General features: G+C 35.9%; 1 protein-coding gene across 4 annotated transcripts in view; it reads right to left on the minus strand.

Annotated features, from left to right (window-relative positions):
- RELCH (RAB11 binding and LisH domain, coiled-coil and HEAT repeat containing) overlaps positions 1 to 22,929 on the minus strand; it is a 111,256-nt gene that overhangs the window by 30,643 nt on the left and 57,684 nt on the right. For all 4 annotated transcript variants that reach the window (XM_077777619.1, XM_077777618.1, XM_077777617.1 and 1 more), the window contains exons 12-20: positions 20,336 to 20,426; positions 17,575 to 17,646; positions 15,556 to 15,696; positions 14,699 to 14,863; positions 12,530 to 12,677; positions 8,982 to 9,138; positions 8,237 to 8,360; positions 6,198 to 6,246; positions 3,731 to 3,810 (exon numbers count right to left, since the gene is read on the minus strand). In XM_077777619.1, the coding sequence (XP_077633745.1) occupies positions 3,731 to 3,810; positions 6,198 to 6,246; positions 8,237 to 8,360; positions 8,982 to 9,138; positions 12,530 to 12,677; positions 14,699 to 14,863; positions 15,556 to 15,696; positions 17,575 to 17,646; positions 20,336 to 20,426 (1,027 nt within the window). The remainder of the gene's footprint in view (positions 1 to 3,730; positions 3,811 to 6,197; positions 6,247 to 8,236; positions 8,361 to 8,981; positions 9,139 to 12,529; positions 12,678 to 14,698; positions 14,864 to 15,555; positions 15,697 to 17,574; positions 17,647 to 20,335; positions 20,427 to 22,929) is intronic.

Raw genomic sequence — 22,929 nt, forward strand, 5'->3', positions numbered from 1 at the left:
GCACATGCAGTTATGTAAATGTAAATTAAAAATTAAGTACAATAAAAGATTCAGTTCCTTAGTAGCACTAGCTACAATTTAAGTGCTTAATGGCCACGGGTGGCTAGTGGCTCCCACATCGGACAGCTCAGATACAGATTATGTACGCTGTTGCAGAAAGTTTTACTAGACAGTCCTGCTTTAGAAAGTGAAAAGGTATATTCTTTTATTAAAATTTATTTTTATAAATTTTAGTTCCCACTAATTTTGGGATTAAATACTTAAAACTAGTAAAAGCTATCCCCCTAGCAGAAAATCATTTCCAAGAAACTATCTTTGCAATGTATTAGTGGTGAGAAGCTACATGCTTCTTGAAATACAAAGTACTGTGTTCTTTTTTTCCTGTATCTTTTTTAAAATTTTTATTTTTTAATGTAATTTATGTCAAGTTAGCTAACATATATATATATATATTTTTTGGGTTCATTTTATTTTGTTTTATTTTTAAGATTTTTTTAATGTTTATTTTTTTGATCATATTTATTTATTTATTTATTTATTTATTTATTTTTAACATATATTGTATACAGTGTGCTCCTGGTTTCGAGGGAAGATGCCCAGTGATTCATCACTTACATAATAGCACCCAATGCTCTTCCCCAAAAGTGCCCTCCTCAGGGCCATCACCCATTTCCCTCCTCCCCTGCACCCCTAACCAACCCTGCTTGTTCTCTGTATTTAAGAGTGTCTTATGGGTTTGCCTCCCTTTCTGTTTGCAGTTATATCCTTGATTACAAAATAATCTGTATTTTCAAACTTTCTTTAATAAACCATATTTTCAGGGGCACCTGGGTGGCTTAGTCGGCTGAGTATCTGACTTTGGCTCAGGTGTGCTGACCGCTCAGAGCCTGAAGCCTGCTTCAGATTCTGTGTCACCTTCTCTCTCTGCCCCTCCCCTGCACATGCTCTGTCTCAAAAATAAGTAAACATTAAAAAAAAACCCATTATTTTCATAATCATAAAAGTTTTTTCTTTTTTCTTATATTGTACTCTATTAAGAAATATATTGTAAAAAATAAGTCTGCTAAATTAAGAAAGTTAAAAAATAACTTTGTATGTTAAATTAACCTGAGTCTATAAAGGAAGGGAATCTGACATTCTATCAGGAAATAAATATATAATAAATTAGAGTTAAGGTTTTTGTCATTAGGGATGTAATAGCTTCTGCATTAATAATAACAAATACATCTATGAAGAATACTGGATTGCCACCAATCATTTTTTTCTACATAATCAGGTTCATTTAGAATGAATAAAGGATTAAAAACAACAGGATGAATAAAGGATCAACAAAAGTAATGATCAGCATGAACACAGAGCAGTTTTAGAACACGACAGTCTACTTAACGTAAAGCTTAGGACACTGACCAACCAGCATCAGAGCAATGTTGGAACAAAGACTTTACCCAATTTTAGTTGCCTACTATGTCAAACACAAAGTATACATAAAATTGGAAAACAAGCTGTCAATGTGAAAAACATAAAGTGTGAAATAAGAGCTATGGAATATACTTCCAAATGAGCATAGATTCTTCTAATCGGAAAATTTAGCACAATCCTATTTCTCATTTTTGAAATCTCAAGATAAAAAATGTATTTGATTCAAAATAGTTTCGACTAAATACAAAATAGTTTTCGACTAACAGCTTTTCAGCTCTTTTTCTCTTTTAAAGAGAGTGGAAAATGGTATGCATACTATTGTGCCTGGCAATATGCTAGGATTTAATCTCCACGAGTTTAAGAACAATAGAGACAATCTATTAAAGTTACATGACTTAAAATACCCTACACATAAGGATTGTGTGTATATTCATATTATGAGGCAGTCTTTGAAACCAGTGTAGAAAAGTTTAAAGGAATACTGTGCTACTTTAACAGAACTGGAGTTTCTGTTGAAAGGTATGTGATACTGTAGGACCGTATTTTAAAACTGTAAGATGGCTGTGGAAACCAACTTGACAATAAACTATTTTAAAAAAACCTGTAAGATGGCTTAAATCTGTTTGGAAGAAGAGTGTAATAAATATGAATTATGCTTTGAATTCAAAGGGCAAAAGAAATGTTAGGTATTAATGGGGGAAAACTCAGGAAAAAAGGTCCTCCTTTTTGACTCTTAATTCTAAACTCTATTCATTTTTATTATTATTATTAAAAAAATTTTTTTTAATGTCTTTATTTTGAGAGATAGAGACAGAGAGCGAGCGGGGGAGGGGCAGAGAGAGAGGGAGACACAGGATCTGAAGCAGGCTCCAGGCTCTGAGTTGTCAGCACAGAGCCCGATGCAGAGCTTTAACCCACAGAATGTGAGATCATAACGTGAGCTGAAGTCGGACACTTAACCGACTGAGCCACCCAGGGCACCCCTATTATTATTTTTTAAAGTAATCTCTACACCCAATGTGGGGCTCAAACTCATGACCCTGAGATCAAGAGTTACATGCTCTACCTACTAAGCCAGCCAGGTGCCCCTCACATTCTAATTTCTAACTTTTAAAAAATGTTTATTTTGAGAGAGAGAGAGAGAGAGAGAGCGAGCAAGCAGGGGAGGGGTAGAGAGAGGGGGAGAGAAAGAATCCTAAGCAGACTCTGCACTGTAGGTCTGATTTTAGGCTCGAGCTCATGGACTATGAGATCATGGCCTGAACTGAGATCTAGAGTTGGATGCTTAACCGACTGAGCCGGCCAGGTGTCCCTCACATTCCAATTTCTAAAAATGCTTTGTCCTGAATCCATACTTTGACCTTATTGGTGGGGCTGCCTCACACTTGAAAATGACTGATATACCTTAATATACACCATGTGTTGTTTCCTTAAAACAATGGTAAGTAGAATGTGGTAGTTTGTTGTATTGGTGACCACCAATGAACCACACCTCCTGGCTCACACTTTGGTTCGTGCCCTCTTCTGGAATCTGGGCTGGGCCTGTAACTTGCTTTAACTAAGTGAAGGCAACAGAGTGATGTGCAAACTCCAAGCCTAAGTTTTAGGCTAGCAGGTGCTGTTTCTGAGCTCTGAGGAACCCTGAGCCACATGTAGTAAGTCTGGCTGTGCTGCTCCAGAGGCCCCGTGGGAGAGAGAGAAGCCCTAAGAATACACGGAGACTGATGCTCAGTCAGCCTCGCCGACCTCCCTTCCAACCAAAAGCTTGAATGCAACATGAGTGACTGACCACCCGCAAGGCCACAAAAGAGAGGCCGAGCTGAGCAAAGTCCATGAGCAAATAAAAATGTTATAAGTCATTATGTTTTAGGGTAATTTATTATGCAGTAGCAATTATGAAACATAAGGCATTATTAAAAATTTTTTGCTAAAAATGATGATACGGTATAGTATTCTACAGCATTTTGTAGTTTACTCCACCTAATACATGTGCTTTATTTGCTATTTATTTATGAAAAATTAATCATGAGACACAATGAAACTTTGCTAAGCATAATCTAACGCTTCTAACAAAATATCAAGAAGCACAGAATCTCTAAATTTATTTGTTCAAGATTTGTTCAATGAAGACTTATTAAAATATGCTCTACACTATAAATTACTTGTTGAATAAAACAGATATAGAAATTTTGTTTTCCTTTATGGGCAATTGTTAATACATATTACTTTTATAATATAAAAGCATAATATTATATATGTTTCTAAAGAGAAAGTGCTTTTCCATTTTCTAGTAATAGGACTTTTCCCTTACCTGAATATAACACGTAAGGACTCCCGTTGCATAAATAGGGACAGTAGCTTTAGTGAGGACCCCATTTCCTGCTGAGGAATCTAAAATCATTAAAATAATTTTAGAAATCTGCAGTATTTTAAGTGTAAAGCAAAAAGTCACAATGCAAATTATATTTAAAATTCCAACTGGTTATAAGGCTTACACATGCATATTATTATTACTTTGGAAAATAATTTTGATTAAAATACATATCCTAATTGTTGTAAAAATACAGATAATACTTTTTATAAAGCCATTAGCATAAACATTTTTGATACATGGGAAAGAGCTCTAATAACTAAAACGAGATGCTAAACTCTCATTTCCATACTCAGAAATTAGAGCTTTCTTGAAGTCTCCCAAGTGCCAGTCTGTACAAGCGGGTCTTAAATTTTTATGCTTTCAATCTACAGTATTCAGTAAAAAGTAAAGACACTGAGCTAAAAGGAGGCACCTGGATATATATTATTTAATCTGCTTCCAGATATGAGACACACCTAGTTTCTAGTACTAGTCTAGTTCCAGAGCCGCTCCTGCAACCTCCGTAGGAATTTTCAGCCGGATGACCCTGACTTTTTGCTGGGAAAATGGAGGTGAAGTGAAGTGGCAGAAGACAGGCAAGCACTCCAGCACAGGATCAGTACCCTGTGGTTACTACTGTAAAATCATCTGTAGATGATTTCAAAAAAGAAATTCTAGAGATGACATGACATTATTTATAGCAACAATAGCTCGTTTATTGTTCTTTAAGCACGATTTTAAGTGCTTTATATTTGCTCTTATGTATCCCCAAATTTTTACTTACTTTTTTCCTATTTTTGTATGGTTTGAAATTCTTTTCAGAAAATAGTACATAAAAAAAATTTAACTAACCGCCCTGAAGGAATTGTAGCAAAAAAGAAAGTTCCATTTTCACATCAATTAGTACTTGAGATTTGTTTATGCTCTTAGTAAGAGTAATTTTTTCTTTGGGGGAGTACTGATACTGGTTGAATGTGACGATGGTAGTTGAGAGTTAGGTCTGAGCTTAGGAACACAGGCTTAAGTTGGATTCATAGATATAAACTATATATACAGGGATTAGTAATCTCTTCCTACATGAAAAACTAGATTCTCAGAGCTAACTAATAATTCTAAAAACTGTCAGTTTTTAAAATATGTAAATATTCTTTACTAATTTATCATTAGAATAACTAAACAGATAATACCAACTTTTAGGCATTCTAAACATTAACTCTTGAAAATATATCAACATTAACCCTTGAAAATATATCAACATTAACCCTTGGGAAGCATTGATCAAACAAGATCTCATCATATTTCAAACTTAAAAGGAAAAGATTTATTCATTCATCTCTAACAATCTCTGAGGACAGCTCAAGATAGGTTTTCTAGATTACTAGAAACCTCTAAGGTATGACAGTGATTAAGAATTATCTATATGTCCAAAACTGACCAAGTAAAAAAGGAAAAAAAAGGAGGGCTATATATTTGTCTTTCTAACATTTTCTACAATTTATTTGTAGAGACTAGAAAAATACACAGGAAGTTAAGATCCACAAAGAAACAAGTTTTTAGGTCAATGGCGCTCTAAGTAGACTTCTTAAGACAGAGGAGTGAAAGCTATCAACAGAGGGACTGGAACTGCCCATTTAAGTATGTAGTTTTTTTTTATTTTTTTATTTTGAGAGTGCGTGCACGCATGCATGCATGTGGGGGAAGGGCAGAGAGAGGCAGAGAGGATCCCAAGCAGGTTCTGCACTATCAGTGGGGCTAGATCTGTTGGCCATGAGATCATGACCTGAACTGAAACCAAGAACTTAACTGACTGAACTACCCAGGTGCCCCTTAAGCACGTAGTTTCATTTTAAAACCATACGCACATCTTACATTCTCTTCCACTATATTTTATTTCATTTTAAAAATTCTAAATAACTAATTATGCATTAGAGATCCATTATTTTATAATTTTCTGTATTGTGAATATACTATTTCAAACCTACAAGGGTACAAGTACTCAGTTTGAGAAACTTCGCCTTAGGTCAATTTAATTGCAAGGGAGGTAGATATTTATAATCAAATTTATAAAACCAAGAAATGAATTTGCCTTTTCACTGTACTTGCTAGTTCATTTATACAATTTGCACACAATGGGCATAGTATTTTTCCTGAGTAAAGAGACTCAATTGTTTTTAAAAGTAATAACAAATGGGGGCGCCTGGGTAGCTCAGTTGGTTGGACGTCTGAGTTTGGCTCAGGTCATGGTCATACAGCTTGTGCGTTTGAGTCCTGCATCAGGCTCAGTGCTGACAGTTCAGATTCTGTGTCACCCTCTCTTTATGTCCATCCCCTGCTTGCACTCCATGTCTTTCTCTCTCTCAAAAATAAATGTTAAAAAGATTAAAATTAAATTAAAAAAAAAAAAACTAATAACAAATGAACTTACCAATGTTTTCTTCAGACAGTCTTAAAATCTCCTGGAACTGAGGTTTGACCTAAAGCAACCCAAAGAAAAGATCCAAAAAGTTTCAGTCCAGTGGATCAATTGAAAATTAAATAAATAAAATGCTTACTACTGCTACTACATTCATTCATTCATTCATTCATTCATCATTCACTCATTTACTTTGCTTTATGGACCATTTAAGTAATCAGAAATATAACAATTTCTTTTTTTTTTAAGGTTATTTATTTTGAGAGTGCAAATGCACGCAGGAGCTGTCAGCATGGCACCTGATGTGGGGCTCGATCTCACGAACTGTGAGAATATGACCTGAGCCGAAATCAAGAATTGGACACTAAACCAACTGAGCTACCCAGGAGCCCAGGAGATATAACAATTCATAAGAGGCTTAAAATAAAAAAAGAGTCAAGTTTTTGACTTGTTTTGACAAGTTTTGACTAAAAACAACACCTTTAGAGAGAAAATATTTTCAAAATAAATTCAAGTCAGCAGGTATTTTCTGAAGAGTCTTTGGTTTCTTTCACTAAATTAAAATAATTTCCAAGATGACTTCACGTGCTTGGAATTATTACATCTTAATTCATGACAGAAAGATTATTTAGGTAAATATTATCATATTATTAGATATACTTTTTAAAACTTTGCTGTATTTAAAAGGAATGAATAAGAAATTCCATTCGTTTAAGGTATTCAATAAGTAACATATTCATCATGTAATATCCATCTGCTTAAATTTTAACTTCCTTAAAATTGAAATTTAAGCATCAAATACAGAATTTACCTATAATTTTTTAAGCTCTTAAATGCTTACTTCAATTTTTTATTTTTAACATTATCACAGATTTCAGGGCACTGAAGTCAACCATGTACTGATTAAGTATTCAAGTGAACTCCTACTTACTTTTTTTTTTTAATAATAGCTACTTCTTTTGGAGATGTCAAACAATTTTTGCCAATGTTGATAACCATAAAATCAAATTATATTTAATAATTAGATGTTAGTGAAAAATATAAAATGATCTGGCTTCTTCTACAGTAGCATCAAGGTCTAAGTGTTTGGCCTCCTAGCGACAGGTCAGGCATAAGAACTTAAACAGAAGGGAAGCCCACAGTTAGAAGATTAATCTACAGCATCATACTTAGAGAACAAAAAGACACTGAAGTAACTTCTTCAGTTCACGCATGCCAAGGCTAAGCCCAGATAACTTAATTGTTATAGGTCACAAACATAATAGGATTATAACTAATCTTCTGAATTTTGTCCAGTCTCCTGTACCAAACTATTTTGCTTTAAATGTTTAGATAACTACAGAGTAAAGTAATAGTTAATAGTAAAGAGCTGCACAAAATTCTTACCTTTTAAACCTCTTGATTAGCATTTGATTATAACAATTGTATCTTTATGTTTTTATTACCTCTCTAAAGAACTGCCTTGACAATATGCTAGCAAGACAAAGGGATTAAAGATGAAACTGGGATCTAAGGACATTCCAACTGTAGTATCCAAAACTGTAAAATAACCTGGATATGCAGATGTGACAAACACTAGTTTTGGTAGTGACTGAAATATGCAGCATGAATCTCAAGTGCCCACGCTATTCGAAGAGCTGGTCTGGCAGCAAGTCTTCGATAGAGGCTATGTTGGTTCCACAGTCGCCTGGGGCTTTGACCAAAGTGTGCTGAGCAAACAGCTGTTTCCTGAACGTGTGGTGGGTGCTAAGGCAGTAGAAGCGCATCAAAGAATCAGTGGAGTCCCCTGATATGGCCTATGCTGGAAATCTTTAAGAAATCTAGTGTGTAGATGTTATATCCAAATCTGGATACAACTAAGTTTAGGCTAAATCATCTAAAAACAAATAAATGTAAGAATATTACTGACTAGAATTTTCTTTTACTATCATAGCTTTCTAAGATATTAAAAGGTAAAGTTCATGCTTTTATTTAATCTGTTACAGCATTATTTAACACATTACATTTCTCTATCTCTTGCGTATAAGAAAATATGGAATACAAATTTTTACCTTAGTGTTTGTAAAAATTTTGCCAAATGTCCGGCAAAGGCGCCAGAAAAATCTGGAGAATTCATGGACACAGGCAGTTGAAGTAACGTTAATTTTGCCAACTATTTCTATAAGTTGTGGCAACCTGAATGTGAAAGGAAAGAAAAATAGGCAGGGGATACATATGAATTACTGTTTCCTTGCCAATGTCTGCACAATGCAAACCTAACAACCTATTGTTTCGCTTTTCACAGCCGGTAAAATTGCAAATCAAAGGAGTGGTTTGAGATGCTCTGAAAAGGTTTTAAATTTATATTCTACTCTATAAACTTCTTAAACTTTAACTGCTTGCCATAAAATATATGGAACCTTAACGGCAGAGTTTTGACTATGGAGTTAATGAGACACAAATCACTGGATTTGATGCTTCACACAAGAGCCTGGCTAACAAGGCATCCATGTTAGCTTCAGAAATGACAATCAGGATGTAGTTTAAAATCCATCACACTATCAGACAACAACAAGGCAGCAGACAGGTCCTTTTGACATAATCCGGCAGCACCATCCTCACAGATAAACACCTACGTATCCAGTGGTATAAATCTCCTCTCCTAAAGAAGTTTACCACAGATAATGCCAAGTTATGTTTTGTTACATTTTTTAGATTCTGTTATATTTTGTCCCTCAGTGCCAAAGCTAAACACAGTGAGCTATCTTCCATCGACTGTTGGAGGCGTACCACATGAATATGGAGGCGGTAACTTACAATTGATTGACAACCCACAGTAAAGTCTCCCAGCCTGTTGTACCCTCGTGTTCCAGCTGGTAATCATAAAGTTGTAGGAGCACTGCCAATTGCTCACGACTTCCAATTATAGTAGACACATCTTGAAGAGGCGACATAGGCCGAGGGAACCTAGTCACTATAAATAATGGAAACAAAACAAATAATGTGAAAATGGCAGTTTGTGAAGCTAACTAGTCTGTGAGAAGGCAAATAAGATTCTGTCTCCTGATATTTTATTGCTTATGATAAACTTTAGAAAACTGAAAGATATTAATCAAAACATTTGTTTAAAAAATGAAACAAATTCTTGTCACATGTGAACAAACTGAACACATCTGAAAAATGATTTTAGGAGACTAAATAGTTAATAAATGGATACTGTAATGAAATAGTTTGCTAATGAAGAGTGAACTCATTTAGGTTAAATTAAAGTTGGCCCAAAGATAAGATGTTAGCTGAAACATGGATTTGAATTTGATTAAAAAAGAAAAAAAGAAATACTTGTAATTCCACTAGACTATTTATGTCAATGAAATAGAGAACACTTCTTGATGGCTATTAAATGGATAACATATGCCAACACCTCATTAACTCTTAGAAACCCCTAATTGCCCAACAACTCCTGCATAGAGGCTAATATCCTAAAAGATGCAAAAATACATAATTTTCTCAAAACATGTTAATGGCTTAATAATTATTATTAAACTTAAGAAAACATAAATTCACATAATTTTTAAAATGTTCAAAAACAAAATTAAGATGTTATTGTCTCTATATACTGCCCAAGTCTTTTAACAATATATTAAAGACAGATAAAGGTCACCCCCTTGCTAGTTGAACTCTCCTATTTGCTATCATAATACACCAACCAACAAATAAATGAGTTTGGGTAACATGGTATCTCTCACTATCTGAGGTTTCTGCTTGAATCCTCACTGTATCTCAATCCAGGAATAAACAGATTTGGATTGCGAAAGATATTTGTCCTTCTTATAGAAATGTATCATGTCAAAGGATATCTGATTTAATTTCAAACAGGGTTATAGAATACTTGTCACAATCTGCTGTACTATGATAGGATGAATGTCATTCCTTCATTAATACTAATAAGCTATTGAAAAATAATAGAACAGCTTAAAGTAAAATAGATGTGTCAAGATTAACTACAGGGAAAGTGAGGTCTAAAGATTTAAAGGTAGGTCCAACAGAAGCAAAATAATGTCAAAAAATAAGCAATTACTTGGGTAACTCAATTATTACAGGTAAGTAAACAGAATGGTTCAAGAAACATTGTTCTTTTTAACAGGATTTTTAACAATATAGAACTACAGAAAGGTCCCCAGAACGTCATTTTAATAGGATAGCAAAATACCAGCATTTTACTGTCAATAAAACAATCACAATTATCCCAAAGTAACAGCTGTTATGACTCTTTAGTGTATTCCCCTCTCATTAGAATGTAAGCTCTCTGAAAGCAGAAAGTTGTGTCTATTTTATTCATGAATGTATCTCAAGTGTTTAGAATAGTGCCTGGCATAAATATTAGCTACTGCTGTAGAATAAATTGGCAATAAAAATATTTGTGTTTCTATTATTTAAGAGAAAATAAATCTTCACTTAGAATGAATTATATCCCAAATAGAGGGATGTATATATAGGTAGACATACAGACATGGATGTATAGACCCTAAATAAGAATATAATATTTTCTCATTTAAAATAATTTATAACCAAGAAGTGGGTATAATAACATTAACAATTATGGCTGCCGTTAAAAGTCAGAGAGTCATATTCAGTCTAGAAGAATTATAAAGGGAAGGTTACTTTTGGTATGATGAAGACATAATCACAAGGAAAGGTCACATAAACACTGGAAGAAATATATACAGGATGGTAAAGCAGTTGTTTTGACAATTTTCATCTAATCCCAAGCACAAGCTTGGCATCAGGTAACATTCAAGAGTTAGTTTTATAAATGAATGAATGAATGACAGCAAATGTTATAGGTTAATCTATGTGCCCTCCAAAAAATTGCTACATTGAGGTCCTAATCTCAGAATGTGACCTTATTTGGAAACAGTGTCGTTGTGGATGTAATTAGGTTAAGATGAGGTCATACTGGAGTAGGGTGGGCCTCTAGTCTACTATTACCAATCTTATAAAAAGGGGAAATCTGGACATACCAACACACACAGAGGGAGAACGGAACATGAAAATGAAGGCAGAGGTTGGGGTGATGAGTCTATAAGCCAAGGAATGACAAAGATTGCTAGCAAAACACCAGAAGCGAGGAGGGAGGCATGGGACAGCGTCTTCCTCAGAGCCATCAGAAGGAACCAAACCTGCTGACAGCATGATCTGAAACCTTGAGCGTTCCAGAACTGTGGGACAACAGATTTCAGTTTGTGGTATTTGATTATGGCAGCCCTAGCACACCAATATGGCAGGACAGAAAGAGAAAGAGTGGGAATTAGACAGGAAAGCCCCTAGGCAGACAAAGAACCTTAGTATATGCAGGGGTGGAACCTGAAGCAGTCGGCTGTGAATGCTTTATGAAGACTTTTTGTAACAGTCTGAATTTTCCTTCTCCTCAGTAATATTTTAAAATGTTAAATTAACCCCATCTATTCTCAATTTTTCCAGTAAAACAGACATTCAAATGTAATATGCCATTTTTGTGCTGTGCTTGGACACTGCTTCACATCTCAAATATTATAGGTAAATTGCCCACAGTTTACTTTACATGACAACTGGAATTCTAAAAACAGCGTCTGTTGACATGTTAGCATTCTTTTGTTTATCAGAAGTTGGCAAGACACATGGACAATTTCAGAAATTTGAGAAATTGGCAAAGGGATCTCATATAGAGTAACAGCCTGTCTACAGCCATTTATCCTAGGGATTGGGTGCAGTGGGGTTACTAAGTGCCATGGGTCAAAGGTCACTTAATGGTTAGGTGGACACTGAGATAAGAAAATCCTGGCCTTTGCTATCAATTTCACATATTTCTGAAAATAAGTCATATTCCTTCTTCGGAGAAAAACATCCTGTTGCATATGCTTATATTCCTGTCGAGGACATAGTAGGAAAGAGTAATTATATTTACCTTCCCCGATCGAAAATAAGATGAAACAGGTGGGGGAGAAAAAGTGTAAAGAAAGTGGAAATGACAAGCTTCATAAACTGGCAATGGTAACTATTAGGTGAATCTTTTCATTAATTCAGCTCTATTAATGAAAGAAAACTTATTTCGGCCACCGGAATAAAAGGTTGTAAAAAGACTATTGATTAGGAATGGAAAAAGAAAGTACAAATATTAGAAAACATACTAGGAGGCTTATCCATAAAAGATGAAGCCACAGTTTACCCTAGCTATCTTACCATCTATGACCACGAAATTCCACACATGTGTTTTAGTAATTATGCTTTCATATAAAGTAATTTTTAGAAGTTTAACCAAAAACAACTCCTTGGGAAACTAAACTGCCAATGTTCTACATCTTCCTTCCACAATTTCAGGTCAGTACCTTCTATCTGTGGCACTTCACCATGAAGCTTGGCTTTGCTGGAGAAAGGTGCATTCTGCAGCACTAATGCAAAGAGAGAGGGGATCAAGGACTGCAAAGCGGAAAGATACATGTGGAGCTTATGTTCATCCAGCCCGTGCTCGCCTTCCTGAAACATAAGGAGGTGGAAGCTAGTTTTAGTTTTCTGAAATTAAGTATTTATAATGCTCTTCCTTTCTGTGGCAATTAATGAAACAATTAAGAAATCTGTATGTTAGACTCAGCACAACACCTAACGGAGATATCCATGAATCTTTTCTTAACTTCTCTAAGTACATGAAAATGTGAGGAAGCACTAAGGCACTCGATAAGCAATAAAATCTTTCATATAGAAAACTTCAGGGTGAACATCAATCATTTCCATTTGTATGAAACTTCTTTTACAGGCTTTTTTCCTCCCCCCACCCCAATGTTTGTTTATTTTTGAGAGAGGGAGATAGAGCGCACATGCGCAAGCAGGGGAGGGGCAGAGAGAGAGGGAGACACAGAATCTGAAGCAGGTTCCAGGCTTTGAGCTGTCAGCACAGAGCCCGATGCAGGGCTCGAACTCAGGAACATGATCTGAGCCAAAGTTGGATACTTAACCCACAGAGCCACCCAGGCAGCCTCAGGCTTTTTTTCTTTTAAATGGGTCTTATTCTTTGAAATTTATAAGTCAGGATAAAGAAATTAAAGTGATCCACATGAATCACTTTAAATGTTCAACCGTTGAACCAGCAAGAGCTTTTGCTATTTTCCTTCTCTCACATCCGATCTCCTTATACAGATTTGGTGGCATCTGAATGCGGCAGCACTTAAAGCACTTTAAAGTACTTCAATGAAGAGATGAAATGGAGGATAAAAAATTTCAAAAGGAAACAAAAGAGGTAACAGAAAGAAAAAAAGAGTAAGAGGATTGGTATGGTACACAGAAACCAACTGTTAAACTGAAAAATAGAATCATTAGATAAAAGTGTTTACTAATAAATATGTTACTAATATTACAAAAGCTGTGTCAGAGGTACCAGATATATGAGTTACACACTATCAAATTCTAAATTAATCTCTTCATGGAAGAATTACTAGTTATGCTGAATACTTCAGGTATGTTTAATAGCAAATGGAATTAACCATATTATGAAATGGAACTTCAGAAAAACAAGGTATGGATAAATCTCAGGTAGAAGGAATACAAACATTTAAAAAATACTTTAAAAAATTTCCCAGGTTTCATAAAAAGGAGTACTTTCCAGTCTAGTTGTCTATTTATAGTTTTTTTTTAAATATCCACTTGAAATTTATAGAAAAAACAGCCCAATTTTTAAATTAAAGAACTACATATAAGACTGTTTACAGAGTAGTTAAGAGCCTTAAAATTCTTTAAAATTTGAGGGTAGAACGAAAGAGATCCTGGTTCCGTCATCTGACAGCTCTAAGGCCCTGGGGAAGCTACCTAAATGCTCAAAATACCAAAATATATTTCAAAGCTACCAAAAACCAAAATATAATTCAAAGGGTTGTTAAGAATGAAATAATCTATATTATTTATGAAGTATCTAAAGAATGATGCACATAAGACACATTAAAGAAATGTTAGTTTTTCTTCTAGACTCTAAAAGGGAATTTTCGTATAAAAATTAGATCAAGAAGTTACTATCTTTCTTTCAACTTTTCTTCATTTCTTTTACTTGGGGAAAACAGAAAACATTCATTTTAAGAAGTGAGAAAATGAACTACTGCAGTGAAATAAGCACAAGTAAAGCATTTTGACATCGCGTAAACAAGAAAGCCTTAGATACTAATATTTTAGTTAACTGCCTTCCAAGAACTGGAGCTGATATTTTACCCCAATCCTTAAATCTTTGGAAGACACGAGGAAGAGCTAACTTTCTGCATAACGTATGGGTGAGTTCCACAAAGGTGCTTCTTCAGCTTATAAACCCAGAGCATGCCCTTCCTTGCTGAGCTGTAGCAAAGCAGAACTTCCTTAAACCTCTTTTGGTTCCAGACCAATACAATCTTTAACTGGCAAGTTATTAGAATGTTCAGCTTGGTGGTACTTTCTGTCTTTGTTCCCCAGCGTTCTTTCAAGATGACTGAGAACATGCTCTTTACATTTCTATAAACTGTCTAAATAAAGAAAGCATTTACCCTGAGAAGTTTTTCTATCTTGTTCAGCAATGTAGGTATAAGATGAGACTGTAAATTTCCAAGTTCTGTAGTCCAGGCAGCATAGGCTGGTAAAAATACTTGATGTGTTGCACTAACTACTCTTTCTGAGGGATCACCCAAGGCTGACAGCAACAATTCAAAACCCTGCCAAAAGGAAACAGGTGAAATTTAGATCTTCAGAAGAATAAATAAATAAAAAAACCCCAACCTTAATGAAAAGCAATGAAGTATACACTGTAGTATGTTTAGAGAACACTTTAAGCAAGAAAGTAAGCCATCCATAATACTATCCTTCCCATTTTTTTAAAAGAAAATGTCATGTATCCACTGATGTAGAAACCAAACAGAAATGGCGATAAACCCAGCATGCTTTGTGCCAATTTCCTGCCACAAAACCATGGCAGATACTGTAAATGAATCACAGTGCTCTTTCTTTTGTTTTTTTTTAATGTTTTATTTATTTCTAGGAGAGAGAGAGAGAGACAGCATGAGCAGGGGAGGGTCAGAGAGAGAGGGAGTGACAGACTCTGAAACAGGCTCCAGGCTCTGAGCTGGCTGTCAGCACAGAGCCTGACGCGGGGCTCGAACCCATGAACCACGAGATCATGACCTGAGCGAAAGTCGGACGCTTAACCGACTAAGCCACCCGGGCACCCCTACAGTGCTCTTTCTTTTGAATTGAAGAAGTAAAACCAGGCAGCCCACTGCAATGGGCTAAAACTGGGATGCCTGCCAGCTCTACTACAGATTATTTGGTAGCTGAATCAGAGATCTGGAATATTAAATTATTTGGAATTTTATAATGAGGTAAATGGGGTTCATTCTGAAAAACATACCTGTTGGTATTTGTCTGGATCATCAATGTATCCCATAATGATTCCAAGGCTTTTGATCACAGCTTCTCTTACTAAGTCCGCCTTATCTTCCATTAACATTTGTTGCAACATTGAGAGAACCAAGGAGCTACGGATTTCTTTCTGAAAGTAAACAAAAACATGTTTTTACTATTTATTTTACACTAGCGGCAGAAAAGTACAGGAAATAATACAACAGACATCCACATATTAAACAATCCAGATTATATATATATATATATACATACACACACATTAGCACTTTGCTATGTTTGCTTTAAGTCTTCATTTTTCAAAGACATAAAACATTACAGATACAGCTTAAGTTTCACTCTCCTCCCCCCTTCCTCTCTAAAGATAACATCTAGAGGCGCCTGCGTGGCTCAGTCGGTTAAGCATCTGACTTCAGCTCAGGTCACCATCTCACAGTTTGTGAGTTCGAGCTCCACACCGGGCTCTGTGCGGACAGCTCGGAGCCTGGAGCCTGCTTCTGATTCTGTGTCTCCCTCTCTCTCTCTGCCCCTCCACCACTCATGCTCTCTCTCTCTCTCAAAAATAAATAAACTTAAAAAAAAAAAATAACATCTACCCTGAATTTGGTATTCTCATCCAATAAATATGTGCAACCACTTTAAACCCTAGAGCACATAGTAGGAAGCACTTATGGAAAATTGACAAAGTCAACCCTGTGCTATAAATGGACAATGACTCTTCTACACTACCTGTTTAACTCAGAGAAGAGCTCTCAGAGTTATAATAACAGGAGGGATTAAAAACACCACTCTGGTAATCAAAACATTAGCCTGCGGTGTGCAAACTATAAAATTCCGGTGTTCCTATTTTTTGCAGAACTGAGAAAAAACTTCAAACAGGATGATAAAATATGGGAGTAAACTTAAAAATACTTCAAAGGGAATTGCATTGCTATTCTCAGATGCAATTATTTAATGTCAACCATTGTTGTGTCTTAATTTCACACAATTTTTTTTGTTAAAGAACGTTTTAGCCTAATTAATGGCTGAAGGTAAAATAAAGAGCTATAACCATTATGCAAATTCTTCCCCTTCTTTCCCTTCTTTGCACCATTATAATTTGATCAGTTTATGACATTCTTCAAACCCAAACTTGTTTACCTATAATGATAATGGTTAGAATAAAATAAAGATAGAAGATGACCATTTTCATAAACTTACAGTGTGATTTTAGTATGCAGGGCAAGATCTACAGTCATTTTTAAGTGACCTAGTCTTTGCTTTGACTTCTTAGATACAAAAAAATATATAATTTTAGCACAGTTTGGTCACATTTAGGTTGGTGAATATGCCTTTTAGTACAGGGTAGAACAGCTTTTTATCCCCTTTGTGCTTGTGATGCTCATCTGTCTTGGAACAGTAAATAAAAGCATGATCAAACTTACTCATGTATATGTGTGTATACGATTTATCACAACAATAAGACACGAGTTTTCTCCTATAACGTAGGAGAATATTAAAAAAGATTTCACCACACCCCCATCCTGGTGAAGGTATGGGAACATAAGAACTCCAAGGTACTGATGACAGGCGTATAAATCTGTGCTATCTTGGTTTGGGGCAATTTAACACTGTCAAAAATGCAAATGCTGAAAGAGGCAAAATGTGGAGGTACTAACAGCATGAAAAATTTAAAAAATACATAGATACCCACACAAGAACTTGTCAATAGTGTTTACTGTCAGGGATTAAGAACATTACATACAGTATGATAAATTTTGGGTTAGAAAAATTCAAATATAAAAATGCAAACTGTTGCACACTTAGATATCAACAGTAGGGGCACCTGGGTGGTTCAGTAGGTTGAGTGTCCGACTTTTGATTTTGGCTCAGGTAATGATGCCAGTGGGATTGAGCCCTGCATCAGGCTCTGCACTGAACATGGAGTCTGCTTAAGATTCTCTCTCTCTGTCCCTCCGCCCCTCTTAAAAGGAAAAAAAGTTTTTAAGAAAAAAATGACAGTTCTTACAGGAAGGTAAGGGGCCAATGCTCCACAGGATTCCGCCACAAGTAGTCGTCTTTCTGGGTATTTGTGGTTAATCTAGAGCAAAAAATAAATAAATCAAGCACCAACAAATAACCTCCTTTCCTCCAACAGAGAATTGCTTTTCATAATAAATCCTGTTAAGAATGCAATAAAGCTTCTTTTTTTCCCCACTTCTGGGAATCCCTGTGAGGCTATGACTGGATCAGGAATAAGGGAATCAGAGAGAGCCTAAAAAATGAGATCACAAGGGTTATCTGTTAAAGAAAAAAGGATAAAGCAAAGACGAAAATGCGGCAAGGTGTCTAGAGATTGTGGGCTTGCCTATGACTAGGCTTTCCTTACGAAGTCAGGAGGAGTTTTCTTCAGTCCTGGAAACATTCGTTTAGTTTTAAACTTGAAAAATCCAGCTTCTGAATATGATAGACATGGCTTATTAACAGGTGCCAGGAATAACTCATCAGTTCTCTTATTCAACTAAGGGATTAGGAAGTTAATCAATGATTTAACCAGAACCCTTGACTAGTGATATGATTTTGTTTCTAAAGTAAGCAGACTTCAATCCATTTCTGGTAGTATGTGCAAGACGATGGGGCTTTGGTGTTGTGATGACTACACTGTACTATAATAAACAAAAATAGCAACAAAAAAAATGACACATACTGGGTTTTGTTGCCATATGTCTTCTTCACAGAATATAAATCTTTCCTTGACTGTAAAAGAAGTATATCTGTTCTCATATTCCCATAGGAAAAGGTGACATAATTCATTAATGTATTGGATGCCTAAAATTAAGAAAAGAAATCACATAGCAATCTACCGGGCAACAGATCGGAGGTAGTCGGCTAGACAGATCTCCGATAGGCATGTTTATTCAGGTTATAGAAGAGGTGGTGGTAAAGATACTTGTAACTAATATCTGTAAATTAAATTTAATCCAGAAATAGTAATCCTGAAAGCAGAATGATTTGAATGTCAAAGTATGCTGTACATAACTTTGCTTTTGCTTTTCTTTAGTCTAGCTCAATGAGCCTTAAAATTAAATGTACATATAAAAATCAATTGTATTTCTCTATATTGCAACCAATACTGAATTAAGAAAATTCTATTTGCAATAGTATCGGAAAGAATAAGATATTTAGGAAATCAGTTGAAAAGAGAAGTATAAAAATTATGTTCTGATAACCACAAGATATCACTGAAAGAAAATTTAAAGGAACCAAATACATGGAAACACGTCCTAAATTCATGGTTTGGAAGGCTCACAGTAGGATGGCAATACTCTCCATACTGATCTACAGAAATCAATGCAATCCTTATGAAAATTCCAGATGGCTTCTGGCAGAAACTGACAAATTCATCCTAAATTAGCATGGAAACCCAAGGGACCCAGAATAGTCAAAACAATCTTGGACATACGAGAAGGAAGTTCAAAGGTTTGGAGTTTCTTTTTGGGGTGATAAAACTTTTCTAAAATTGATTGTGGTGGCGGTTGCACAAGTCTGTGGGCACACTAAACACCACTGAAGTGTGCCTTTAAATGGGTGTGTGGTATCTGAGTATCTCAATAAAGCTCAATAGAAAGAAAAGGAAATAGAAAACATTATTAAATGTTATATGTTTACATATAAATAACAATATAGACTTGTAAACTGAAAGTTGTATATGTTATTTCCAAGTTAATTTGACCTTCAAAGATTACAGCCTCATCTTAAATTAGCATGCATTATAATCTACAGAGGACATAAAAGATTGTCAGAGATAACAAGACCATATATAATGTTCACTTCACAAATTTAATTTAGCTTAAACTCTAATAAATTTTAAAGGAAAAAATGAATACTCAAAGAAATTAGGAACAGAATTCTAAAAGAGTATACGCTTTAGTGATATTCCAGAGACCAGTATTTTTTAAGAATAAATGACTATGTTATTATAAATAGGGCCATGAAATTTGCCTTTATAAGAAATTCATCTTTTTTTAAGGTGGATAAATAACCCACATAATGACCTAAATATCAAGTCTAGAAAGTCAAAGATACTGAGTTTTACATAGGACTGGAATATTAAAATTCAACATAAAACCAAAAGTACTGTTAGTAGTGAGTTGGATTATAAATACAAAAACTTCCCATATCAACAGTTTACATTTTATATTCTGTATAGCTTTGCAATATATACAAGTATATAATACATATACTATTTCTATTACCTACACACACACATACACGCACACAACACACAGAGCCTTCTTGCACTCCCTTGAATTCATCAAGCTCGCACCTGAGGGCTTCTGTATTTGCAGTAATTTACTCCATTCAGATCCTTGCAGAAACATCATGTTCTCGGAGATTCCTGTTCTGACCACCCTTTCTCAAACAGCATTCTCCATCATTCTCTAACTCTTATCCTGCTTTATTTTTCTTCATAGTTTATAATAATACAAGACAGATCATTTATTTGTTTATTCTTATCTCCCAACGAAAAGGTCTCTGTCTTTTGTTTACCAGTGTACCTGGCACTGGAACTAGTTCCTTTATTCATTCTTCTTATTGGAAGAATGAATTAAAAAGCAAGGCATCCCAGAGCATTCTCCAGTGCTATTAAATCATTGTGCTGGTCTACAGAAACAGCAGCATAATTCAGATCCCACATAATTCCCAATGGCATTTAAAAAAAGAAAATATGAACACCCATAATAAATTACAGTGTAACAGCTAGGGGAAAACCCAATACAGTTATTTACCTGTTCCCAGCACTGTGGTAAAAGTTCAGCTTCTACACGTGTTGGTCCAACATGGCGTGCAAATGCCACACAACCTGTCAGTATCATCTGCCTGAAAAATAATACAAATGAATAAAGATTTATACTTACATTAGAAAGCACAACTAGGACTAAGGGTTTAGGACTAAGGGTTAAAAAGAGTCAGCTCTGCTGGCTCAGTCAGTTAAGCGCCCACTCTTGATTTTGGCTCAGGTCATTATCTCATGGTTCATGGGCTTGAGCTCTGTGTTGGGCTCTATGCTGACAGTGGAGAGCCTGCTTGGGATTCTCTCTCTTCCTCTCTCTCTCCTGCCCTCCTTTGCTGGCTCGTTCCCCCCGTCCCTGTCCCCCCCCACGACACACACCTTCTCTCTTAAACAGTGGGGCACCTGGGTGGCTCAGTCAGTTAAGTGTCCATATCTTGGTTTCACTCAGGTCATGATCTCAGGGTTTTGTGAGTTCAAGCCCCACATTGGGCCCTGCACTGGCAGCATGGAGCCTGCTTGGGATTCTCTCTCCCCTTCTCTCTGCCCCTCCCTGACTCACGTTGTCTCTGTCTCTCTCAAAACAAATAAACTTAAATAAACAAACATTAAAAAATTTTAAAAAGCTCCATAATTCACACAACATACATTAGTTTTGTACAATCAAATTAGACTTTTCTTACAACGGACTAGGCTGCCACCACAAGAACGAGTTCCTTAAGATTCGTTCCTCTAACAGTGGCAACACCATTTGTGAGATGTTGTGAAGTTATTCTCTATTGGCGTGAAGCTGAATCTCATAACCTCCTAAATTAAATTCCCATCCATGCATGTTGAGATAATATGTCTAATGCTTCAGCATCTAAGAATTTCAGTTTCTAGCCACTAAAACAACCAATGATTATTCAGCCAGTATTTCTGTAATTTAAAACTAGGGTAAAATGATATTTATTACATTTTAAAAAATTTATTTACTTATTTTGACAGAGAGAAGGCATGAGTGAGTAAGGGAGGGGCAGAGAGAGAGGGAAAGAGAGACAATCCTAAGCAGGCTCTGCGCTGTCAGTGTGCAGTCTGACACGGGACATGATCTCACAAACTAAGAGATCATGACAGAAGCCGAAATCAAGAGTCAGACACTTAACCAATGGAACCCCCGTAAAATGATATTTCTAAAATTAGAATTCTATACCCAAGATAACTGTAGTAGGCATCTTCTAACATGGTTCCCAATAATGTCCACCAACATTCATGCTGTTGTAGCCTGGACCTAATGACCTGCTTCCAGTGAACAGAATGATGGCCAAAGCGATGGGATGTCATTTCTGAGATTAGGTTACAAAAGTTTGTGACATCCAGCTTCAGGACCCTCTCTACTGCCTTCTCAGCTGGCATGCCTTGATAAAGTATGTAGTCATGCTGGGGAGGTCTATGTGGCAAGGAACTGAAGGAAACACTGGCCAAAAGCTGGCAAGAAACTGAGGTCTTCAATCCAAAAACCCATGAGAAACTGAATCTTGCTAATGACCAACTATGTGAATAAGCTCAGAAGCAAATCCTTCCAAGTTGAGCCTTGACAGGACCACAGCCCCAGCCAACATGCGGATTACAGCCTTGTAAGAGACCCTGAAGCAAGACTCAGAATGACTCACATAAACTGTAATATAAAAAAATGAGTGTTATTTTAATTCGCAGACAACATGATATTCTATATAGAAAACCTGAAGGACTCCACCAAAAAAGTGCTAGAATACATGAATTCAGCAAAGTCACAGGATATAAAATCAACATGCAGAAATCTGTTGCATTTCTATACACCGATAACAGAGCAACAGAAAAAGAAATCAAGGAATTGATCCCATTTGCAATTGCACCAAAAACAATAAGATACCTAAGAATGAACCTAACCAAAGAGGTAAAAGATCTATGCTCCAAAAACTAACACATATGAAAGAAACTGAAGAGGACACAAAGAAATGGGAAAACATTCCATGCTCACAGATTAGAAAAACAAACATTGTTAAAATGTCTATACTACCCAAAGCAATTCCTATCAAAACACCACCAGCATTTTTCGCAGAGCTAGAACAAACAATCCTAAAATCTGTATGGAACCACAAAAGGCCCTGAATAGCCAAAGCAATCCTGAAAAAGAAAACCAAAACTGGAGGCATCATGATTCCAGGTTTCAAGCTATAGTCATTAAGACAGTATGGTACTGGCACAAAAACAGACACTCAGGTCACTGGAACAGAATAGAGAACCCAGAAATGGACCCACAACTATATGGTCAACTCATCTCAACAGAGCAGGAAAAAATATCCACTGGAAAAAAGACCGTCTCTTCAACAAAAGGTGTTGGGAAAGTTGAATGGCAACACGCACAAGAATGAAACGGGACCACTTTCTTACACCATACACAAAATAAATTCAAAATGGATGAAAGACCTAAACGTGAGACACCAAACCAACAAAATCCTAGAAGAGAACACTGGCAGCAACCTCTTTGACCTTGGCCACAGCAACTTATTAGACACATCACCAGAGGCAAGGGGAACAAAAGTAAACAGGAACTACTAGGACTTCAAGACA

The sequence above is a fragment of the Crocuta crocuta genome, unplaced genomic scaffold (genome assembly GCF_008692635.1).
Source record: "Crocuta crocuta isolate KB4526 unplaced genomic scaffold, BGI_CrCroc_1.0 scaffold36, whole genome shotgun sequence".
Taxonomy (NCBI): domain Eukaryota; kingdom Metazoa; phylum Chordata; class Mammalia; order Carnivora; family Hyaenidae; genus Crocuta; species Crocuta crocuta.